The sequence below is a fragment of the Canis lupus genome, chromosome 22, assembly GCF_011100685.1.
Source record: "Canis lupus familiaris isolate Mischka breed German Shepherd chromosome 22, alternate assembly UU_Cfam_GSD_1.0, whole genome shotgun sequence".
Taxonomy (NCBI): Eukaryota; Metazoa; Chordata; class Mammalia; order Carnivora; family Canidae; genus Canis; species Canis lupus.
Genome location: NC_049243.1, coordinates 15,599,363 through 15,617,788, shown reverse-complemented (window position 1 = coordinate 15,617,788; position 18,426 = coordinate 15,599,363). Strand labels below are relative to the sequence as shown.

The 18,426-nt window shown below is 38.1% G+C and overlaps 1 protein-coding gene across 11 annotated transcripts in view; it reads left to right on the top strand.

Moving 5' to 3' along the window:
- The window catches only part of DIAPH3 (diaphanous related formin 3), a 508,102-nt gene that overhangs the window by 437,931 nt on the left and 51,745 nt on the right, over nt 1-18,426 (top strand). The window contains exon 28 of one of the 11 annotated variants that reach the window (XM_038569689.1): nt 15,967-16,051. The exons of the other annotated variants lie outside the window; for them this stretch is intronic. Coding sequence (XP_038425617.1) covers nt 15,967-15,995 — 29 coding nt within the window. The 3' untranslated portion in view covers nt 15,996-16,051. Of the gene's footprint in view, nt 1-15,966; nt 16,052-18,426 lie in introns of those variants that run through there. 11 annotated transcript variants of the gene reach the window in all.

The following is an 18,426-nucleotide window of genomic DNA, read 5'->3' as shown; positions in this document are numbered from 1 at the left end:
ACACTGTCACTATTTCTGCAAATTTGAATGGATTGTCAAGTGCTAAACATATTTGATTTTTTTTTTTTTGAGCTATTCAAATAGATTTCAGAACAAGAGCAATTTCACTTTGTTAATTAAAGGACATACCATAGTACCGTCTCTAAAGGTTTAGAACCGTATTAGGGTTGTTTATGTTCTGTGACAATCTTTTTAAACAGAGGAAAGTGAAGGGTGGGGTTTTTCCTTACCACACGCAGCATGGTATCAGGAAGGTGGCCAACAGCATGACCTTGGCGTTTAAGCCCATTTCCTCCCTATAAAACTGTAATAATAGTTCCAAGCCTGAATGGTTGTTATGAGTTTGAAAATGAATTGACATATAAAAGGACCTGGCTAGTGTCTGGTATATACTAATTCAGTAACCATTGATTTTTCTTTCTTTTTATTGTTAAAATTCCGTGTTGTGTGTTTAGTGATCTTTGTAGAGATGATTAGAGATAAAAAGTTCAGTAGTGACATATAAGAGTGTCCATTTTAATAACTTACTCTTTTTTATTTGGAACTCTAAAGCTAGTGCTTTTGAAAGATTTATTCTCCTCTACCTATAATTCTCTTGGTTGCTACCGTATCAATGGTGGCAATGGTAGGCTAGGTTGGTGGTTATGTGGGAAAGTCACCAATGTTTTTCTTTCACAGATAACTGAACACATCATTATGGTTTTTTGTTTTTTTTTTTAGTTCTGTAAATATATTTTTACTGTATAATATCCATTTGTAACCTAATGATAGACACGTGGCTAGAAAGTAGGATTTCTCCTGAAGAGTCTGAGTGGCTGGTCAGACTATGGACACTTGGCCTTGGTTGGACCAGGACGAGTGGGCCATTGGGTGACATATTAATCCAGGACTTGGAACTAGACAAAACAGTAGAGACCACAAGTTCCTGCCACCGTGGATCACTGGTTGGCACTGAAGGCAACTGGCTGACAGATAGCTATCCTCTGTACAGACTCTTCAGTAGGCCCCTGAGAAAATACTTAAAAATACTTAAAGTATTTACAGCTTAAATCAATGCATATAGATTAAAAATGGAAAATTTAGAAGTTGTACCAATATGTTAAAAATTCTTAATATTTTAGTAATAAGATTTTTTAACTGTCTCATAAAGGCAAAATAGTTATAAGATCACTGTAAACTTACTGTGTCGGGTTTTTCTTTTCCTAAAATTATACTAGCCTCATCAGTCCTCTATCTTGATTCCTATTTCAAATATCAACTCTCCTGGATTGTTCCATTATAGATCTTTTGATGTGTTTTGAAGGTAGTGTGTGCATGTTTGACACACACTGTTCTGTGTTTCTGCTGCATCTCGTGATTGTTACCACAGGTTAGAAAATTTTAAAGACAAAATTAAATTACAATTTTTTTATTATCATTGCCTTTTATTTTTTAATAGAAACAGCTGTCACTATAGTCACGGTCACTAAGAAGAAATGCTGGCATAATAATGTGCTTTGCAAAGCAGTCAAGTATTCCCCTGTTGATAGATAGTTCATCTCATTTAAAACAGTATTCATGGAGCAAACATATTTTATAATAATTTTGTCAGACCCACTCATTTTTATGTATTAAGGAACTTTACAGAAGGAGTATAAAATCAAGGAGCAGGTTTCAAATCCAGCCTTACTCACTTATAGTGTGACCTTTTTTGAGTTATTTAAGCTAGCTTAAATTCAGTTTCATATTTGTAAGATGGAGATAATAACTGTAATATCTATTTCAAACGGCTTTTGAGCACTCGAAGCTATTCAGATGTGAAGGGTTTAGGATGTCACCTGGCACTGGGCGTATCCCCAGGAGGGGCACCTGTATTTTTATTGTTGACATCATCTTCATTATCATTTTTTTTTTAATTAACATTTCTTATATGCCCAAGCCTAGCGTTATTCCTGTGAATGTAAGAAAGATGGAATCATGAATATTCATTTTATTATAAACATTTTCATTAAAAGATTAATATGTCCAGGGCAGCCCAGGTGGCTCAGCAGTTTAGCAACGCCTTCAGCCCAGGGCCTGATCCTGGAGACCCGGGATCAAGTCCCATGTCAGGCTCCCTGCATGGAGCCTGCTTCTCCCTCTGCCTGTGTCTCTGCCTCTCTCTCTCTCTGTGTCTCTCATGAATAAATAAATAAAATCTTTAAAAAAAAAGATTAATAAGTCCATAGCCAACTTCTTGTGATATGTAACTGGAGACATCTGTTAAATGACATTTAAATGCACTTGTGCATTTAGATTTTAATTGTAATTGGCATTCATATGCCTGGTCCACTTAAAAAAATTTTTTTTAAACTTATTCTTACCCTTTTGCTAAGTGTAGTCTTTATCAAGAGCTCAGTGATACCATTATATTCTTGCACACCCTTAAAAAATGTATGGTAAGCAAGTGCTGTGTACTTTCACTTACATATCTTATTCTCATAATGCAGCAGGTAAGATTAGAGTATCATCATCATCTTCAAGAGAGTATGAGTCTCAGAATGCTTATGGGACTTGTTCAAAGTTATGCCTGGTCTTGTGTCACCAGGTCAGTATTAATTTCATTAAACCGCCTTACTTTTTGAAAGTGCTATAATTGGGACAACCTGTGGGAATTTCCTTTCCTCTGTTAACTGGGGGACAGAACTCTAAAGAACGTTCTAATAGGACTATACAATGATGGGCTGACCTGCCTTAGGCCAAAATGACCTTACCGGTTTTAAGATAGCAGAAACAGAATCATTGCTTAACAGAAAAGTTAGTGAAGAAATTGAGGTTTATATGAATGACTGAGTTTGTGTCTAGTATAGACCTTCCAAAACTCAAAATTAGGACTTGCTAATGAGTTGTTTTCTCATGCTCTCCTCTAATCAGATGCCATACCCAGAAGATTTTGCCTTCACGAGGTTTCTTTAGAACCCTTAAAAACATAATGCTACAGAACAAATGCATTAAACAAATATTTGATTACCTACCATGTGCTGGGAACTTTGCTAAGCAGGTAATTTGTGACTTCTTCTTGAGGTGAATTCTGAATAATTCTTTGAGGGCAGAGGAAATGATGTGCCCTCATTAACATCTAGATAATAGATGGTTCTATAATAAACACTCAACAAATGTTCACCAAAAACATTTTTCTTATAAAATTGAGCTGTATGTTACTTGCTAGCAAATGGAATTGCATACTCTCCATACCCCACAGCCAGCTCCCTGAGCACTCATCAGCCCTTTAAAAGACAAAAAAAAAAAAGCTTAAATTTCTCGATAAATGAGATAATAAATGTACCTTTTACCTAAGGCGCTTAATCACAGTCTGTCACTTAAAGTGGGAGCACCCTCACCAACGGAGACGGGAGGAGTGGAAGGAGCACTCTGAAGGTGAGATTGAGGATGTGGCATCTTGTTAAAGAGGGAGAAGAAAAAAAGTAAACATTTAAATAGACTTGAGATCTTGAAATTCAAGTAAAACTTGTTTTCAGTTTTCATCGAGTGTGTGACAGCATCATCAAAGTTTTGGACTCTCTTTAACCCTCCTCTTTGCTCCCCATGGCAGTTGTCCTTGGATTTGCAGATGCATGCTTGCAAAATAATTGGCATCATGTCCACGCTCAGCCATGTCCAAAGACATCTGGGTCTTCCCCAGAGAGCCCTTCGGCTCTCTTCTCTTGAGTATGTGTTTTTAGTAAGGCAGATCTTTCTCAGAAGTCCTTTAACAGACTTTTTAAGTCTTAATGGCCAGAACTAGGTCACAAGGCCATATGGGCACTGGCTCTTTGACCCAAAAAGCCTCTTACCTAGAGTACTCTAACAGCCCCCCAACTACTCTTCCTTCTTCAAGTCTTAACACACTTGAGTCCATCCACGGCCACCACAGTTTTTTACTCAAGACGCAGATCCAATCATGCCATTCCATTGTTTGAAAATTGGAGGAGCCTTCCCTTTGCATATTGTTGCCCCTACTCCTTCCCTATCCTAGATCACCCGGCAAGTGCATGCATAATCCTCAATGAAGTGGGCTAGATTTTAGTTCTATTAATTGTGAAATATTCATAAACACATTTTAGATCAGGGAATCCCTGGGTGGATCAGTGGTTTAAGTGCCTGCCTTCAGCCCAGGGTGTGATCCTGGAGTCCTGGGATCAAGTCCCACGTCAGGCTCCCTGCATGGAGCCTGCTTCTTCCTTTGTCTGTGTCTCTGCCTCTATCTGTGTCTCTCATGAATAAATAAATAAAATCTTAAACACACACACACACACACACACACATTTAAGATCAGATATTGAGGCTCTTTTTTTTAAATAAAAAGATCTTCAACTTATTATAGATGGTGTATTATACAAAGAAATAGAATTTACTGAGCAAATATTTATTGCACACTTCTTATGGGCCACATACTGTACTTGGAGTCCAGGATTAAAACAGAGTATTGACTTCAAGGAGCCTGTAGTCTAGAGAGGAAGACTTATTAAAATGGACAAGTAATTTTAAATGTGATAAATGTGAAGAAAGAAGAGGGTAACAAAAGACCCAACAACAGGAAGAGTTTGAGCTTCTCCAAAGAAATGGTGCATTAAGTAAGAACTGAACGTGTCTGTGTGCAGAAAGTGAGTATGTGGCATAGGGATTGGGAAAGGCAAGAGTGGATTGGCTAGAAGCCACTAGAGAGGAAACTGCAGTGATTTAGATAAGAGATGGCAGTGGCTTGGACTAGATTTTTTTTAAAGGTTTATTATTTGGGGGAGAGGTGGACAGACGGGGGTGGGTGGAGAGAATCTCAAGCAGACTCCCATCTGAGCGCCAAGCCCTACATGGGGCTTGATCCCACAACCCCAAGATAATGAGTCAAAATCAAGAGTTGGACACTCAACTGAGTAAGCCACCCGATGCTCCTTGGACTAGAATTGAAGCAGTTAGGGTAGATTAAAAAATACTGAACATGGTAAGGGGTTGTATGTGCAGAATAAACAGGGGACTCATGAGTTATTGCCTTGAGCAGATGGATGAGGCTATTGTTTCCCAAGGAAAGGATCACGCTTGGTTAGAGAAAGAGGAGCCCGAAAACATTTGAAAAGATCACATCAGCAGCTACCCAGTCAACCACTTGGAGAACTAGAATATGTACAGGATATTGCCATTGCCACAAGGGTGCCATGCCATCCTGATGATGCACCCTCTTCCTGTCTCTGCCTCTGTTTCTGCTGTCATTGCCAGTAGATGTAATGTTTATACCTTTCTGGCATATGTTGATGCTATATTTCTTGACCCTATGGCTCTAACCCATTACTTCTTTCTGTTTCTTGATTTTAATGTCCCTATACTATTTGTGCCCCTCTATGTGTGTTTCATGGTCCCACAAGGGCAGTTCACGGGGTGAGTTCGAGAATATCAAATACACAATGTCCTGTAATGCAGCATCTCCTGGCTGCTGCCCAGGGCGCCATCACCACTGCTGTAGGACACAAAGCATGGCGACTTTGTTTTAGCCATTCATGCTATAAATTGTTTTTAGCATTAACTCTGTCCAAGTGATACACTAGGCCATGGAATGAGCATATGCCTTGCAGTTATTAAAACGTTGATCTAACTTTTGGCTTTTCCATTCATCAAATATATGAACATGGGCCAAGAATTACTAGGTTCTCTGTGCCTCGATTTTCTCATCCATAAATGACGTACGACATTATCTCCAGTTCTGAGGATTAAAGGGAGTAATACAAGTAACGGGTTTAGTGTATTCGTATCTAGCATTAGCAGTGGCGGTGGTAGGAGTGATGGTGGTGGTCGTGATGGCGATGGAGGGAATCATTGAGGCAACAGGAATGATACTAGTAGGAATGTAGGTAATACAATTTTGTATCTTGGTTCTGTGGGGGGTTGGGACAGTAGATTGTGCACACAAAAAACTGCCTTTGGCTCAGAAGGACCATGGATAAGAAAGACACTCAAAGCTTCAAGGACTGTCCAGTACAAAGGAGTTTTTAAATTTAGTTGTGCTCTATTGTTAGGAAACAAATCACTATGCTCACTTAAACTTGGACCTTGGAGAGTGTATTTTATGAGTTCAACGCTGAATTACTTTCACAGTTCAAGAACACTGACAAAGTGACTTAAAAGTGTACAACAATTATCTAACTATTTCAGAAAGTCAATTTAGGGGCGGAAACTCTATATTAAAATGGAAAGAACAATGCTCACTTGCATGTACTTTAAAGAGCAAGTTAAAGCCTCGCTTCTTGGCCAGGGTGCATTATAGTCATTCAATTACATCCTTTGAGCTTTTTTGTCTTTTTGACAGAACAAACTGATTTCAAAGTATAGCTCTGTTCTCTGTAATAAACTGTTTTGTATAAAAACTTGCAGGCGGAATTCAGAGCACAGTGTGAATATTCTCTTTGTTTTAATTATTTTTGATACCTGTTCATTTGAACAGTTTTAGTGGAAAAAACTTCTTAGGAATAAACAATATGTAGTAAACAGTTTTAAGAAAGTAAATATAAGGGGATCCCTGGGTGGCGCAGCGGTTTGGCGCCTGCCTTTGGCCCAGGGCGCGATCCTGGAGACCCAGGATCGAATCCCACGTCGGGCTCCCGGTGCATGGAGCCTGCTTCTCCCTCTGCCTGTGTCTCTGCCTCTCTCTCTCTCTCTCTGTGTGACTATCATAAATAAAAAAAAAAAAATGTGACTACCTTAAAAAAAAAAAAAAAAGAAAGTAAATATAAGGATATTAATGGCTAACACTTGTTAAGCCCTTGCTTATAGACCAGTCAGTATGCTAAGATATTTACATATATTATCTCAGTAATCATAACAGTCAGGAGTTAGAAGTCGCTATTATCTTCATTTTACAGATAAAGAAGCTAAAACTTAGATTTCACTAGGCTCGCACACCTCTGGAGAGACAGAGCCATCGTTCACACCTCATGTTTTTAACCACATTGTTGATTGAGCAAGTTCTGTATTATTCCTTCTTCCTTGATTGTTTAGCAGTAATTAGATTGTAAAGATTGAGTTTAAACTCAATGGAAGTTGGATCCTCTATTTTGATAGCTGAATCACCATTTTATTAATATGCCTCCCCAGTTTACTTCCATATTTATAGTTGCATGCCTTTTTTGAAATGCATTTTAGGTTATCATTTGTTGTATTATTTTAAAGCTAAGATTAAAGGCAGAGAATACACTTATAATAACAATAATAAAGTTTGACTTTTTTCCTTGAAATCTGTAATAATAAGTCAGTAATAATAAGATATTTGCATGGTATTTTTTTTTAAAGCACAACTTTTCTACCTTAGTTGTCTTCAATCTGTTATTCAAAAAGACCAACTTAATAAAAGTAAATCATGTTAAATTAATAATTCTATAAAATTACAGGCTCATTCAGAAATAAAAGTTACTCATTATGAATATGAAAGAGTACAAGGTATGTGCCCATTTAAAAATTTTACTCAGGTACTATTTCATTTCAAATGGCTATGGACCTACATTTTTTTCATAGATTCTAATGAGTTTCTATATGCCTGAATATAGTTATCTCTAGGTTGTGGGAGGACAGATGATCTTTAAGTTTCCTTATTCATTTTTATTTTTTTTCTTATTCATTTTTATATCTCTCATACCTAGCAATTAAGAAAAATCTTGTCAATAATGTTTTTTTAATAAATTCATTTTTAAATTAGTTTTGATTATTCACAACGAAGAGTTGTGTTTTACTTTTTTTAATCCAGATGAAAAGCAAGATTTTGTTTTGTTTTGACGAGATGAGATAATTATAAAAACAACACATCTTTAAAAAAAACAAAACACATCTTAAAATATTCAGAAAATGCATTCTAGAAACAGGTCAGAGCTATGGAGATATAAATATGGGAATTCTCAGTAGACAAATGGTAGTCAGACAACACAAGTACAGAGATTACTTTGGAAATCAGTGTGGATAGAAAGGAGATAATTTTTAAGAACTGAGCCCTGAGACTCACTAACATTTAGGGCTCAGGATGATGAGGAGGACACATCAGAACACTGAGAAGGAAAAGCAAGCAAGGCTGATTGATATAATGGAAGCTAAAGAGAAAGACATTTCAGGAGGGACACAGTGACAGCTGTGCCCAATACTGCTGAGCCGTCAAAGGAGCTGAGAACCTTGAAACAACCATTGGATTTATGAATGAGGAGACAGGTGACTGAGGAGGCTGGTTTGGGAACAGTGGGTAGGACAAATACTGAAATGTGTTCAAGAACGTGTTCAAGAAAAATTAGAAACTGAGGTTCTAGATCAGTCTTTCAAGGCAGTTTGTTATTAAAAAAAAAAAAAAAAGGGGGGGAGAGAAGTAGAAGGAGTCAGGTTCCAATGAGGAAATAGCATTTTGGTTTGCTGAAGAGAACCGTGACTTGGGGAGAAATTGATGTTAGGAAAAGAGTGGATTGCTGGAGCATTGTCCTCGTATGAGAGGCTGAGGTCTAGGGTTGACCCTGTTAGAGTATGTACCGTCTATGGGTAGGAATGGGAGGGAGGGTAGAGTATGGGGGCCGTAGTGAGGCAGGTGGAAAAACATCACCCCTGAAGGGGGGGTTTGTGGAAGCTCTTTTCTCTCTGGTGGAGTAACTAATTTTTGTTTCTTCTGTAGTTTAAGAATTTTCTAAGAACCTTTTTCCAAATGGCATGGTTTATTTAAACCATCTTTACAGAAATATTGAACCTTGCTATGAGATGTATCACCCACTCTTCTGAGTTATAAACCGGGGGGGATTTAAACTTTCCAGAAATACCAGATTTTCTACTTCAGTCCCTTTGATTCCAATTGCCTTTAATATGGTCACCCAATTTTAACTTCCTAAAACCTTATTCTGCAGTTTTCTTCCTGATATGCTTGTAACTGTGAGAAAGTCCATTTTATTTCTCTGCGCTTTCACATTTAACTTGAGAAAGCCCTGTTTTCCAGATATTTAACCAGTTTCTAAATTACTTAACCAGGTGCCAGAGTAGTGCATTTAATGTACCAAGTAATGATTACTGATTGCTGGTCAATCCATATTCTAATTGCTTTTCCCCTCAAGGTATTGTTCTCTTGGGGGAAATTGTCAGCTGTTCAATGTTTTGAGACCAGAAACATTTAAAAATGCATTAAAACTTAAACTTGGAGCTTGCTAGAAACACATTTAGCTGGCTTTACTACTAGGTTCTAATCACTTCTCCCATGTAATGAATATGACTTCATTTTGTGTTGAAGTCTGTTTTCTCAGGCAGATGGATATAACCATTTTCTGAAATTATTGCCACAATAACTGCTAATAATATAATCATAATTACTTCCTTGCATTTATATGTATATGTCAATTCTACTCAATCAAGATATTCCCCTGGAAAATATGTTACTAATATAAAATATTAACATAGTTTTGTTGGCCATTTCAATGTGAGGAAATCAACTTAACTCTATTGTCCAAAAATGCTAATATAGCTAACCTAAATTATCAATAGTAATCTGAATGACTAACAGGAGAGAAAAAGGAAAAGGAAAAAGATGACCTCTTGGGGCTACTTTATTTCCTGTTATTGGCAGCAGATCTCTCATATCCGAAGCTTATTTTGTTCAGGAATCTAGATAACAAAAGAAATAGTCTCTTAAAGTGGGGGCTTAGGGCTTATGGACACGTTTGAGCATCTCTTCATTTCGGGTCTTTTTAATAGTCAAACAAAAATGTCACAGAGAGGCCTGGGTGGCTCGGCAGTTGAGCTTTCTGCCTTTGGCTCAGGTCATGATCCTGGGGTCCTCAATTGGGTCCCACATCAAGTTCCCGCAGGGAGCCTGCTTTTCCCTCTGCCTGTGTCTCTGCTTTTCTCTGTCTCTCATGAATAAATAAATCTTAAAAAAAAAAAAAAAAAAAGTCACAGCATTTTGCAAAGTATATTAAGAAAATATAATGAAGTAACTTAATCACCATTGTTTGCAGCTAACATTCTATTTTGTACATTTTTTATTCAGGTTCTAGATGTTTCTCTTTTCTTTCTGCTTTCCAGTTTGACCTAGTAACTTCTTACCTGAAAAATGGGAAACGATGACCTGCTTCTTTACCACTGTCTTTTATTAGACATTATTAAGTTTGCAGGTGATTCAGAATCAGAAGAAGTAAAAAATATATGTATGCATATGTCTTAAGTGGGTAACAACATATGAGGAAAACTGAAGCATTATGGGCACAGCTCAGTATGAGGAAACACAAAATAGAATTGTTAAAGACCTTACTAAGATTAGCACAGGAAAGCATTGCCGCCTCAGCTGTGAAATACAGGCTTTGTGAAATCTAGAAATTTCTTTTACCATTCTTATTATACTTCCACATTCTTAATATAGGAGTTGTTCTGCTACGTATTCTTTATTTCTCCCTTTTCACCAGCATGGCATACTCTGTACATTGTTTAACCATAGACTGAAATAATAAAATACTAGAATACTTATTTCAGCAATGTTTTCACCTTCACAAATGTCCCAGTTTCTTGAAATTACCCTTCGGAGCCAGTTTACAAGCCACACAAGTAAAGGCCTGTTTACTTCATAGTCTTCCCTCATTGATCAGAAATGATTTTATGAGATTCTTCTTTTTTTTTCTTTTTTTTTTTTTTTTTTTTTTTTTTTTTTAAGCAAACCCTCCAAAGGGCTGCTAATTATTTTTCTATGGTCAAATCTACTCTCAAGGGGAGAATTTCTTGCCACCATTGAAAACATAGATGCTATGGGCAGTGAGGGCAATTACAGAAAAATCGGCAGATTGCTCTGAGCAGAGTGAGAGGGGCATCGAGGGAGGAAGTATAACTTCCCAGAGAAATTTTTGAAAAGGTTTCTTGCTAAGCAGGGTCCTCAAATATTTAAAAATCTATTGTTGCTCTTTTGTCATGAATCAAGAAAGTACATTCTGGGTTTGGGGATTTTTTTTTTTTTTCTGATCTGTTTCTTTGGGGTATGGAATGTGCTGCATTCATTTCTGAATGTCCAACCCTTAACATACTGTATGGCACATAGCAAGAGAACAGTAAATGATGACAGAATAAATATCTATTTTTTGGGCAGACATATCAGTTCATCTTTACTTAAGAATCACCTTTATTTAGGTTTTTCTTGTTTTAGCAATGCAGTGCTTATTTGTTCTTTCATTCTTTCCACATTTTTTGAGAACTTGAGGATACCAATGTGAAAAAAGAGACAAAATCCCCAGTCCTTCTAGAGGATAAATTCTGAAGAAAGAAGATGATAAACTGTATAAATAAAATGCATAATATGTTAGATGGTGAAGTAGGCTATGGGAAAAAAAAATCTGCTTTAGGATGGGGGTGGAGCTAATGCCTGCTGGATAATAGAAACACTGAGTACCAGAGCAACTAACATTTTGGAGAGGAGCCTACCCATTTTTCATACCTACAGCTGAGGCATGTGTACCTGCCACTGTGAGGTGATGCCAATAGCTGCTCAGGCTAGGGACTGGCAATCGGGCCTTGGCCCCAGAAGTGGGGTATCAATTTCAGAGCAGTGAAACCAGCCACATTTTGGCAGTTGTGTGCAGCCGGACCAGCAGAAAGCAAGACTGAAAAGGCCTCAGCAAAGAGTCGGTTCCCCTTCATAATGTTTACTATATTCTGAAGTTGGGGGCAGTGAGGAGTTGCACAAGATTAAAAGTTAGCAGAAAAGTCTTGTTGAGGAAATAACCTGCTGGGAAATCACTTGAAACTCTGGAAGGCTATATCCTAGGAACCAGGAATTGGGGCAAATCAGAATAGACTAAGTCTTACTAAGTCTGCAACTTAGCCTAGAGTCAGTTTTGTCCCTGAATGGATTAAGGTGATCATTTACTCTTCCTAAGAGAGGAAAGTGTGAGCCCTCATGTAGAAGACTGTGTCATCTGAGGCATCCTTGTTCTTTGCTTTTTAATATGTATATAATGTCCAGATTTCAAAACATTCCTAGGCATGTCAAGAGATAGGACATATGAACACACAAACATACACATACAAAATAGCAATATGCAGATGATCCAGACATTAGAGTTATTAGACAAGGACTTTGAGATTAAAATATTCAAGAAAATAAAATAGAGAAGATGGAATGTTTTACCAAAGAATTAGAATCTCAAAAAGAATCAAATAGAAATTCTAGAATTGAAAGATACAAAATCTGAAATTAAGTGGATGGATAAAATGATGAATAAATGTCAACCTAAACAGGGATCCCTGGGTGGCGCAGCAGTTTAGTGCCTGTCTTTGGCCCAGGGCGCGATCCTGGAGACCCGGGATCGAATCCCACGTCGGGCTCCTGGTGCATGGAGCCTGCTTCTCCCTCTGCCTGTGTCTCTGCCTCTCTTTCTCTCTGTGTGTGACTGTCATAAAGAAAAAAAAAAAAAATACGGTGTATTTAAAAAAAAATGTCAACTTAAACAGTAAACAAAATTGATAAGCTGGAAGACAGCTGGAAAATATCCAATAAGAAGCACAGAGAGGAAAAAGAGGAAAGAAAAAAAGAGTATAATAGACATGAGATACACAAAAGGGCTTAACAGCACTGTCCAGTAGACTGTGTCATCGCAGGATACATATATAACTTAAACAGTTGAAATTAACCTTAATTTATTTAACCCAATGTATTCAAGAATTATTTCAACATATAATTAGCATATAAGTATCAATCAGCTACTTTGCTTTTATTCATCCACAGTCTTTGAAATTGATATGTATTTTCTACTTCACATCTTGTTTTGGACTCTCCATTTCACGTGCTCCACAGTCTTATGTGGCTATGGCTACCATATTAGCTCAGATTTACATGCTTATAATTAGAATCCCAGAAGGAAGAGAGGAAAGGAGTCAGAAGCAATATTTTTTTTAAAGTAGGTAGGAAAGGGGATAGAGAATGCTAAATATCAGCAGTGGGGAGGACATGAGGAGGTATATAGTTTTAAATAAAGACATGAGAGGAGGTGCCTGAGTGGGTCAGTAGGTTAAGCCTTTGGCTTAGGTCATGATCTCAGGATCCTGGGATCAAGCCCCACATCAGGCTCCCTGCTCAGCAATGAGTCTGCTTCTCCCTCTTCCTCTCCCTCTGTGATCTCTCTCATTCTCATTCAAATAAATGAAATCTTAAAAAAAAAAAAAAAAAGAAGAAGAAGAAGAAAACGACATAGGAGGGCCTTCTTACAGGGCAATATTTGAGGATAGACATGAGGAGAAGGGGAAATAAGTGAGCCCTGCAAATAGATAAGGGAAGAGGCCCAAGGCAAGAACCTAAGGCAGGATATGATGGCATTTTTAAAAAAACATCAAGGAACCTAGTGTATGATAGAGGGATTAACTGGAAGACAAGGAGATTAGATCAGAGAAGCACAGAAGGCCAGATCATATAAAGCCTCAATAGACTTCTTAAAATTTATCTAGAAGTAAAGAATATATATATTTCTATATTTTGTTTATACACCTAATATTAAGGGAGGGGGAACTCAAGATTTAAAAATTAACTGTTTTTTCTGCTGTTGTTAATTAAAAAAAAAAAAATGTGTCCTGAAAGTGACTAATAAAGTCCTATATAAGTCCTTCATAAGTACACCACTACACAGGCAGTGGGAAGAGTCAGGAAAGGTGTGGTTTGTTTTGAGATTGGTTTTCAGAAATCCTTTTCCCCTAGTTCGTTAGATTATGATCAAACTCTGTTAGCGTAAATTTTTAAAATAATACCTTTTCCACACTGTGACCATATCTAGCAAGAAAATACAGTTATTTCCAAATTTTTTAATAAATTTATTTTTTATTGGTGTTCAATTTGCCAACATATAGAATAACACCCAGTGCTCATCCCGTAAAGTGCCCCCCTCAGTGCCCATCACCCAGCCCCCCCCCCCACCCACCTCCCCTTTCACCACCCCTAGTTCGTTGCCCAGAGTTAGGAGTCTTTCACGTTCTGTCTCCCTTTCTGATATTTCCCACTCACTTTTTCTCCTTTTCCCCTTTATTCCCTTTCACTATTTTTTATATTCCCCAAATGAATGAGACCATATAATGTTTGTCCTTCTCCGATAGACTTATTTCACTCAGCATAATACCCTCCAGTTCATCCACGTTGAAGCAAATGGTGGGTATTTGTCGTTTCTAATGGCTGAGTAATATTCCATTGTATACATAAACCACATCTTCTTTATCCATTCATCTTTCGATGGACACCGAGGTTCCTTCCACAGTTTGGCTATTGTAGACATTGCTGCTAGAAACATGGGGGTGCAGGTGTCCCGGCGTTTCATTGCATCTGTATCTTTGGGGTAAATCCCCAGCAGTGCAATTGCTGGGTCGTAGGGCAGATCTATTTTTAACTCTTTGAGGAACCTCCACACAGTTTTCCAGAGTGGCTGCACCAGTTCACATTCCCACCAACAGTACAGTTCCAAATTTTTTATATGCACTTTTTTTTTTAAGATTGAAAATAACCACATTGAATTAGGAGTTAAGCATGGATATTTTTTTAATTTTTTTTTAGTTATAAGTGGCTCAGTCTGTAGTATGTGTTAAGAGACATAAGGAGATTGAGTTACAAAGGTAAGACACTTCCTTATCTGACAAATGAAGGTTGTAAAATTGAGGATGCCTAGGTGTTAATATTGTCTTCTTGCTCAGAAGTATGTAACAATGTAATTCCTATAGCAAATCTGGGAAAATAAAGATGAATCTTCATTTTCTGAAGTTGGGTGAGATGATAAATTATTATAAAAGATCTGTCTTAGAAAAAGAAAAGTGGTGAGAAGAAAAGGTTGACAAGTGTGAGGACTGAGTTTCTTCGAGGATTGGTATTAGCTCTAGGTTTTTAACACTTCTACGCATAATCTGGAGAAAGGGTAGGACTCAGTTAAATATCAGAGGTTTTATAGAACACAGAACTTTCTAGTAGAAAGTCAATAAATTGTTAAGAGTCCTCAGATGCAGGACATCTGGGTGGCTCAATGGTTGAGCATCTGCCTTTGACTCAGGGCATGATCCTGGAGTCCCAGGATCGAGTCCCACATCAGGCTCCCTGTGAGGAGCCTGCTTCTCCCTCTGTTTCTGCCTCTCTGTGTCTCTCATGAGTGAATAAATAAAATCTTTAAAAAAAAAAAGAGTCCTCAGATGGGCAGCTAAATATTGAAATGGGCAAATGCAATGCTATATAGCTGGTCATTGAAAATCCAATATATGTATGTCTGTGTATATGACTTTGAAGCAGTGGTTTTTTTTCTTTTTCAAAGGGTACCCCAATTCTTATGAAAATTATGAACCATTTCCCTAGGAAAAGCTCTTAATCCCCACAATAAAAAGTCATGTTTTAACATGGTGGTCTTGAATTAACTAAAAAGTTACCAAGTGATTTTCCTCAGTCCATTCATTCAGTAAGTGAACAAATACTTATTGAGCTTCAGTTATAAACTTGATCCTAAATTAAGTACTGAAATACATAAAGACCAAGACAAACTTGACAGCTGACTTCACATAGGTTACAATTTAGGGAAGGAGATAAATAAGAAAGCATTTATGTCATAATGTGATAACTGTTCCCACACTCTTGCCAAAATGCTTTCAAAGACTCTGGAGGGGCACCTAATTCAGACTGTATGATGGACAAAGGGGTTTCAGAAATAGCTGTGAGGGGCACTAATTAACATCCAATGGTTACTTTCAATCACATTTTTAAAAATTCACAGACACAGAATGTTATATCTGCATTTCAAAGATTTAATGTCCGTAGGTCTGACATACCTCAAGATGAGTAAATGCAATGAATAAAGAACAAAAATGAACAGAAGGATAAAAGCAGTTTTTAAATGTATGATTTCTTTTGGACCCTAAGACAGGCTGAGAGAGAACATGATAAAATAGACATATAAATGCATATATGTATACACATATATAAAATAAGTAAATTTACTATTTATTTATTTTCAACAGGGATGGAGAAAGAGCTGACATTGTGTTAACAAAGACTTGTTTACCAAATCCCCCAATACTAGAATAAAAGATATGTATCCTTGAAGCTTGATCTGAGTAACTTCCTTTAAAACGTAAATATTTTGGGACTCGTTATCCTAAAGATTGTACCAGAAGGAAATTAAAATTAAAATTAGTGGAAATGAAGATTTCTGATAAGTTTTAGAAAGACAGGAATATTAAAATAATGTATATCACGTTTGAGGTTGATTTCACAAGGATAACCAAACAATTTTTATTAGTATAACAAAGACTTCCTGTCTTAGCAGACAAGCCCTGTGGAATCTCACTGATATAACATAGTAAAGGTTGATTTCTCTCCCCATGAGATTCAGTATGGGCTAGGCAGTTTACCTCTATCATGCAACTAAATCCTCATTCTCTTCTGAAGGGAAAGAAAAATAGAGGAGATGCTTTGGATCTTAATTGCCTGACCCCAAATGGGACACATGTCACTTCAACTACTAAGAAATCTGAGGTGGCCACATGGTCCAACGTAATTGCAGAGTAGTCTAGGAAGTGTAGGAAGGCCTATGGAATATTTGGTGACCACTGTGTCTATCACACCCTTCAATACTATGTTCTTTGGGGACACTTGTCAACAGAAATATTATTGTGGCCTGACAAAGGAATGAATACATATGTGCCTTTATTATACACCCCTGCATGAACATATGCGTCCTTCATTTCCAGAGTTCTCCAAAACAGGAAGTATCCACCAGAGAAATATTTGACTACTATAACAAAGCTTTGTAGCCAAGCGATTGCAGGATAAGAGGGAAGGGGCAATTCACTGTTACAGTGTAGAGAGATATGCTATTATGAGAATTGCTATTTCTTCCCCTTTGTCCTTCCTCAGGATAGAAATAATGGGTTAAGTGGGAAATGGTGGCACCACTAAACAAAACAGGGAAAGAGCTGAGTTTCCCCCCTCCCAGGAGAAAATAAGTCTGCATTTAGACATGAGGAATTTGAAGAGGAAGAGGGAAGAGATGGAGGCAACATTCTGTACACAGATAGAAATGAGGCCTGCAACCCAAAAAAAAGTGTTTAGCATAGAGATGTAAAATTTGGAGACAAAAGCCTAAAGTTGAAGCCATGGAGCGCCATGCACTTTATAGAGGAAATACCCACATTTAGGGTCGATAGTGTGAGAGGATGGAGGAGTAAGAGGATCACGGGGCAAAAAAAGTGAATGAGCAGTATTGCTTCAGGGCCAGCAAAGGATCTGCTAAGGAGTTTGGAAGGAGACAGAAAAAAAAAAGAATAGCTCTTTCCACCCAATTTAGAGATTATAAAATCCAAGTGCACCCATCATTCTGATTCCGCTCCAGTGGCCCATGCAAGGTCACCAACAGGCAGCCCTTCCCCAGTGAGCTCTGCCTCCAACCACCAAACTGCTCACAATCCATGAACCGTGAAGAAGTCCTGGAGAAAGTCCAGCTACAAATTAAGATGGAGTAAATGACAGCATTTTCTAATAACAATCTGGAATTCAGACCAGTCTCTGCCTAAAAGTGTTTCTAGAAGACTCGGATGCAGGGAAGTAGATTAAGAAGCTAGTATTCGGGATCCCTGGGTGGCGCAGCGGTTTGGCGCCTGCCTTTGGCCCAAGGCGCGATCCTGGAGACCCGGGATCGAATCCCACGTCGGGCTCTCGGTGCATGGAGCCTGCTTCTCCCTCTGCCTGTGTCTCTGCCTCTCTCTCTCTCTCTCTCTCTGTATGACTATCATAAATAAATAAAAAAAAGAACAAGATTTAGCCAATCCAATATCACAAATAATAAAGAAAAGTGACATCACACACACACACACACAAAAAAAGCTAGTATTCAAATGATTGTGGTGGAATTAACATCTCATGATCTCTGTGGATCTCTTAAGAAAGAGAACAAATTTAGTCATATCATCTCTCATGCAGATTATTGGAGCTGTCTCTTACCTGGCCTCCTCGATTCTATCCTGTCCTCTAGTCTGTTCTGAACCCAGCAGCCAGGGCGAGCTTATTGGAGTGCAGGTCGGATTAGGTAACTCTTTTCAGAACCCTCCGGTGGGATAAGAGATGGACAAGGCCAAACCACCTGTCCCCATCAGGTCTCCGGCCTCAGTTCAGCTGCTACTGCCCTGGCTTCCTCCTCTTCAGCCATCCAGCCACCTTGCAGTCCCCAGAACACATGGGTCTATACTTGCAGTTCCTGCCGCCTGGAACATTTTTCCTTTAAAATATATGCACGCTCACCCTGGGATCTCTGCTCCATTTTCACTTTATCAGAGAGGTTCATTCTGACCATCCTTTGTTAAATAGCAAGCCCAGTCCTCCGTGTGTCTGCCCTGCCTGTCCCTCTATTTATGCTGACCACCCTCGGACATGTGTTTGTATTCGTCTGTCTCTGGGAGCCCCCTCCTGCCTCACCCTCACAA